Raw genomic sequence first — 6,362 nt, forward strand, 5'->3', positions numbered from 1 at the left:
GCCCAGCCCGCCCCTCTCCCACCTGGGGCCCGCCCTGCCCTGGCGGCCTCGGCCCGGCTCACCTCTGCCTCTGCGGCCTCCGGCCATCCTCCGCTGCCAGACGGAGGGGCTGTGGACGTGAGCTCATGATGTTAACTAAACATTTTTCATGAAAAGTAACTTTTTTAGAACAAAAAAATGCCATTTTTAAAAAATTTTAAAAAATTTTTAAAATGCACACACAACTGGGGTGTAGGCCAGAGGTGCAGGGGCAGTGAACAGATTCCTCAGAGACAGAGCGGGGAGCAGAACAGGCTGACTGACGAAGCACTGCTGGGGGGGCCGCAGGCGGTCAGGAGAGGTCTGCCGCGCCCTGGGGGAAGTGGCTGCGGCTGGCTTGCAGGGCTGCGTCCTGACCTGTTGCGCCACCAGGGAGGGCCCCCCAAAATGCCTCTTTACCCTTTGTATTTCAGTAACTCAGTTGCTAGCAAAGACCCAGACCCCCACACCTGCTCTGGAGGCCAGGCTAGTGGGGCGCTGTGTTGAATAAGGAGTGTAAGAAAGGCCGACCCAGGGCTGGTGCCTGGCAGGGAGGGCCTCGGGCTTCCAGCGTGGAGACCCGGGCGTTCTCCTATTAGCGGAAAGTGCATTCACGAGCACCCCATGGGACGCGGTGATGGGGTCTGTTTGCCTGCAGCTGGGGCCCGGAAGGGGTGCCCAGGCCCACGCAGTCAGGGTCTGTCTGGGGCCTCAGGGTGGCTGTTTTCTTAGTTTGCCGGCAGTGCAGACACGCGTGCGGTTGGGCCGGTTGTGGCTGCGGGAGAGGGCCCTTTCTGAGCCCCGCGGGCCACCACGTGCCTGCCCGCCTGGCGGCAGTAGGGCGTCGCCGGCCCAGGCTGTCCAGGCGGCCCTCACTCCTCTCCTCTGCTGGTTGAGGCTTTCTGTTTAAAGACCTGAGTCCAGGGGTACCTGCTTTCGCAAGGCAGTCTTCTCGGAGTTTAATCTGCCATCAGTTTAAACCAGCATTTCAGCTGGTACTAACTGGCCCTGAAATGTATCCCCTTTAACGCGGAGGGCTTCGAGCAAGACTGCTGGCTGCGTGCCTTAGGGTGAGGGGCGACGGGTGGCGGCCTGGCTGTCGGATAATGGTGGATGTGCCCTCTTGCAGCTGGAAGCCCAGCTTGAGGCCGCCATGGCCGAGGCCTCCAGGGAGCGCAAGCTTCGTGAGCACAGCGAGAACTTCTCCAAGCAAATGGAAAGTGAGCTTGAGGCCCTCAAGGTAGTGCATGGTCAGGGTCTGTGTTCTTAACCGAGGGAGCCTGTCATGCCCAACGAGGAGCTGGTGGAAGCTGTGTGAGCCTGGGCCTGGGGGCGGTTGCCCCAAGACAGACTCTGGGTCCGAGGTGGTGGGGCCCATGGTGCTCTGCACCTTTGAACCTTCTTTCCTCACATGAAGGCTTCGGGCCTTTCTAGAAGGCCCAGTAAACTGACCCTACGGCTCCCACAGGTCTGGTTCTTAGAGTGAGTGGAGTCGGTGCCGGGGAAGCCCCGGAGAGCTGTGTCCTGCTGCCGCCGGGAGGCGGGAGGCTGCTCGCGGGCCTGGAGTTGGGGCCCCTTGGCGGCTGGGCTGCTCCCCATGGTGGAGAGGGGAGGAGTCCAGCTCCCTGCATCTCACACCTGGCCGCTGGGGGCCTCCTGCCCTACCTGGGGCCCTTGAGGCCCTTCTCTCCTCACCGCTGGGCTGCCTGCTGTGGCCCCGCCACCCTCTTCAGAGTGAGCTTGTTAGACGAGTCCGACCCCACGGTCCCTCAGCCAGGGCCTCCCTGCCCACCCCTCCGGTCCCTGGGATGCCTCCAGCCCTGGGCCCCTCCGACCTCACCCTGCTGCTTGTCCCCTGCTGGCGTCCCATGCACACAACTTGGCCACCCCTCCTCGCTCCCTCAGTGTGGGCCCCGCCTTGACCAGGGGCCAAGAGGGCACCCGGCAGTCGGGCGCCCCAAGGATGCTGCCCCACGTGAGGGCAGGCTGGCCCTGAGGAGTGCGCTCGTCCAGCGCCAGACAGAGCCGAGTGTGTCCTTCAGCGAGACCCGCCCCTGGCCGCGCCTGCACGAGGCGGTGGAGCTGCGGCGCCGGGCCTGGGGGCGCGGAGTCGGCCAGTTCCCTCATCCTTCCCCTTCAGGTGAAGCAAGGAGGCCGTGGGCCAGGCTCTGCCTTAGAACATCAGCAGGAGATTTCCAAAATAAAGTCTGAGCTGGAGAAGAAAGTCCTGTTTTATGAAGAAGAGCTGGTGCGGCGCGAGGCCTCCCACGCCCTGGAGGTGAGAAGCGTGAGGAAGGAGGCGCAGGACTCCGAGAGCCACCAGCTGGGCCTGCAGAGGGAGGTCCTGATGCTGACCGACAAGCTGGAGAAGTGCCGGCGGGAGCGGTGAGTCCGCGCCCTGGGCCGGCCGGGCACCCCGGGGCCGTGCGGGGCCGCACCTGAGACCCGTCCCTCCCCAGGCACAGCGAGATGGAGGAGGCCGTGGGCGCGGTGAGGGACAAGTACGAGCGAGAGCGGGCGATGCTGTCCGAGGACAACAAGAAGCTGACCGCTGAGAACGAAAGGGTGACGGGGGCCGCCGCTCCGCGGGGGGCGAGGTGTCCGCAGAGCCTTGACGTTTCATGTTTAAACTTAGAAGTGAAGTAAGGCGCTGGACCTTCGACTTTAAGTGGGATGCTTGTCGCTCAGGGAACATCCCCACCAAAGTGTCCGTATCCGAAACTAGTTTGGACAAAGCTCACAGTGATCCGGAGCCTGCTGAGTCCCCGAGAGCCGCGCCCTCGGCGGTGACGCCAGGCCTCATGGTGGCACTGTTGTTCGTTGCAGCTCTGCTCCTCTGTGGATGAGCTCACGGCCCAGAACAGGCGGCTGGAGGACGAGCTGCAGGACCTGGCCGCCAAGAGGGAGTCGGTGGCGCACTGGGAGGCCCAGATCGCCGAGATCATCCAGTGGTGCGTGCAGCGCGCAGCCCCCCGCCCACCCCGCCGAGCCCGTGTGCCCAGGCCAGTGCCCAGGGCTCCCCTGCTGGGCTGGCGGTGTCTCTGGAGGGGTCAGACGGCAGCCCGCTGCCTGGGTGGAGGCAGAGCCTCGCCAAAGGCGCTGGACAGGCGACCCCGCGGGTGGCTGGGCAGCGGCCTCCACTAGTGAGAGGGGTGAGGGCCAGGCCGGGCGGGGTGTGGGTGGCCAGGAAGGCGCCTCACTGCTCGGCCTCTGCCCCGCCAGGGTCAGTGACGAGAAGGACGCCCGGGGCTACCTCCAGGCTCTCGCTTCCAAGATGACCGAAGAGCTCGAGACTCTGCGGAGCTGCAGCCTGGGCTCCCGGACGCTGGTGGGTGGGCCGCCGGGGCTGCGTGTGTCGCACGGGAGGGCCCTGCCCTGGGAGGGTCTCGCGAGTGCGGTGGCCGTTCAGCTGGGCTCTGCGCGTCGACGGCCAGGCGTGGACCTGGCTGCGGCTGCTCAGCGTCACGGTCCCGGCCGGTCTCTGGGCCCGGCTGACCCTTTCAAAAACGCGCACGCCAGTCACTTGGTGGTGCCCGGGGCCAAGGCAAGGTCTCCCGGGCAGCCTTCCTCGGTCGCGGTCCGCAGTAGGCCCGGGCCGTGCTCCCGCTCACGAGGAGCGGCACCGCCGCCCGGAGCGCCCGGGGACACGCGCCGCGCGGCCTCGCTGCAGGATGCGAAGACGCTTTTGGGTCGGCCTCGGGGCCGCCAGTGCCACTAGGGTGGCGCCCGCTCCCAGGCCGGCGTGGCGTCCCCAGGCTCTGGCTGCAGCAAGTGGACGCCCAAACCTCCTGACGCCCGCGGTCAGGTTTAACAGCTCCTCCGGCGGGGCGGGGGGTCTCGCTCTGCGCTGCATGGCAGCCCTCGGCGCGGGGACGTGTCCTGACGTCACGTCCGGGCCACCAGGTTTCCTCGTGGCGTCCGTGTCGCGTGTTCGTTGGTGTCTAGACACAGCCCGCTGCCGTCAGGCGTCCCGAGGCCTGCGTGGGGCTTCTCCGCTGCGTGGACAGCAGGGCGTTCTCGGCTGTGTCCAGGGAAATCTTTCTAAGAAGCACCTGTGAGGCTGGCACCTCCGGGCTGCTCTCGTACCTCCCAAAGCCTGCGGGTCCCCGACGGGCCACGGGCAGAGGGGCGTGCTGTTGTCACCGGCACAAGTAAGCTTCAGCCCCCGGAGACTGAAGGAAGGTAAAAGTCACATCTAACCCCTGGCGCAGTAGCCTGGGTAGCTCCCAGGGTCGACGTTTAAACGTCTAAGGTTGAGAAAGCTGATTTATTGTCTGGCATGGGTTTCATTAAATAGCTCTGCAGCGCTGACACTGGGCCTCTCTCGTCAGGACCCCCTTTGGAAGGTTCGCCGGAGCCAGAAGCTGGACATGTCCGCCCGGCTGGAGCTGCAGTCTGCGCTCGAGGCCGAGATCCGGGCCAAGCAGGTGGTTCAGGAGGAGCTGAGGAAAGTCAAAGACGCCAACCTCTCCTTTGAAAGGTACAGGAGCCGTGTGGCCAGGCGCCGGGGCATCTGTAGCTGCGGGTGCCCGGCGAGCCGGCCCTGGTGTGTTGCCACACGTGTGCGGGCGGCTCGGCCCAGCTCCGCACCTCCTGGACAGGACGGCCGCCAGCCGAGGGCTTCCTTCCAACCGGAGAGAGGCTGTCGGGGTGAACGAGCCTCCTCGCGAGGTGAGGCTGCTGTCTGTACGTGGCTTCCCGTGCTCTCGGGCCCACGACACAGCCCCAAGACAGGGCCTGCGCCCGCAGGGGCAGCTGGGGTGTGGAAGCCCAGGGCGAGGCCCAGCACCTGCCAGGAAGGGGTGCCCCCAGCACCCCTAGCCCCACCGGGTCTGGACTCGGCGTGGTGATGATCTGAGTCTGAGCAGGCACCTGTGTCGGGAACTGCTGTGCACGTGTTCTTTTAACAGCTGTGAGCCTTGCTGGCCCTGCGAGGCAGGTGGCCCCAGTGTCCCTGTCTCACAGACTGGCCTGACCCCACCCAGGTCCCTGTGCCGCCTGGCTGGACTCTGACCCTCCACGGGCACACAGGGTGGCAGGGCCACATTCGGCCCCCACCTCTTGCAGGTCGTGGGAAAGATGCTTATGGGCCCAACGGCTGAACGACTGGCTGTGGACCAGAGGGGTAGGACTGTCCGCAACACCGCCGGGCATCAGGCAGACACCTCCAGAAAGCACAACCGGACATTATGTTTGTTTCCAACCACGAACGGCCCCCCACGGGAGCTGGAGTGGAGGCCAGGCCACGTGGCCCGGCAGCCTGGGTGTCCACTCAGCTCAGGGCAGAGTCATCCTTAACCTCACATGCCTGAGCCAGTGTGGCCTGGTCTCAGTGCGCGCACTTTTCATTTCAGTAAACTAAAGGATTCTGAAGCCAAAAATAGAGAATTATTAGAAGAAATGGAAATTTTGAAGAAAAAGATGGAAGAAAAATTTAGAACAGATACAGGTAAGTTAAAACTGTAAGCTGCCAGACTCCGGCAATGTTTCTTAGTGACATGGTTAGTTTTTTACTGGATTTGGTTGTTTTCATAGATAGAAAGTACTTACCGTAATCCAAAACCGGACTGCAAAGAGGCCCCTTCAGTGACCGCCATGTTGGTTTATTCCTCCATGGATTCATCTTGAAAACACAAGGCTGTAGGCGGCTCCAGTCGTGAGCCCTGTGGCGGCAGGCTCTGCCCTGCAGGTCTCCCTCGCCTGGGAGCCGTGGTCTCGTGAGCCGTGTGCCGCTCCTGGTGCCGAAGGCATCTGTTTCTCACTTTGGCTTCTGTATTTTTTTTTTTTTTAAGGTTTATTTGTGCATACAGAGCTGGGGTACAGGCCAGAGGCACAGGGGCGGTGAGAGGACTCACCGGAGACAGAGTGGGGAGCAGAACAGGCCGACCAATGAAGTACACTGCTGAGGGGAGCAGCGGGCGGGTCAGGAGAGGTCTGCCGCGCCCTGTGGTCACTCCCTGGCCTGGGACGGAACTCACTCTGCAGCAGCTGTGTTTTTCAGAGTGCTGCGTTTTAGCCTGTTGCCCACCAGGGAGGGCCTTATATTTGTGCTTTTTGACTGTTTTTTAAAACCCACATAAGTCGTCACCTTAATGCTTAGAAGCTGCCTGTCTCGTGTCCGCGCCTTCTGTTTTGGTGCCGGTGAAAGTGCTTTTCCTGATTTGCCATTTTCTTCCTATTTTGCTTATGACCTCTGTTTTGCTTTGATTTTGAGGAAAGCATGTTGCTTTTTTTTTTTTTATTAAAAAGTTTATTTTTACATCATTTTCACTTTTTTTTTTCATCTCAATTGTAATCCCCACGGGTTTCCCATCACCAAATCACCCCTGTGCCACCACCATAGT

The 6,362-nt window shown here is 62.5% G+C and overlaps 1 protein-coding gene across 1 annotated transcript in view; it reads left to right on the forward strand.

Annotated features, from left to right (window-relative positions):
• Nucleotides 1–6,362, forward strand: part of CDC42BPB (CDC42 binding protein kinase beta (DMPK-like)) — a 40,085-nt gene that overhangs the window by 15,847 nt on the left and 17,876 nt on the right. Inside the window, exons 11-18 of the mRNA XM_012724367.1 lie at nucleotides 101–117; nucleotides 1,148–1,258; nucleotides 2,159–2,403; nucleotides 2,478–2,583; nucleotides 2,845–2,969; nucleotides 3,241–3,346; nucleotides 4,350–4,498; nucleotides 5,373–5,467. Coding sequence (XP_012579821.1) covers nucleotides 101–117; nucleotides 1,148–1,258; nucleotides 2,159–2,403; nucleotides 2,478–2,583; nucleotides 2,845–2,969; nucleotides 3,241–3,346; nucleotides 4,350–4,498; nucleotides 5,373–5,467 — 954 coding nt within the window. The remainder of the gene's footprint in view (nucleotides 1–100; nucleotides 118–1,147; nucleotides 1,259–2,158; nucleotides 2,404–2,477; nucleotides 2,584–2,844; nucleotides 2,970–3,240; nucleotides 3,347–4,349; nucleotides 4,499–5,372; nucleotides 5,468–6,362) is intronic.

The sequence above is a fragment of the Condylura cristata genome, unplaced genomic scaffold (assembly GCF_000260355.1).
Source record: "Condylura cristata isolate star-nosed mole 26May11 unplaced genomic scaffold, ConCri1.0 scaffold00013, whole genome shotgun sequence".
Lineage (NCBI taxonomy): Eukaryota > Metazoa > Chordata > Mammalia > Eulipotyphla > Talpidae > Condylura > Condylura cristata.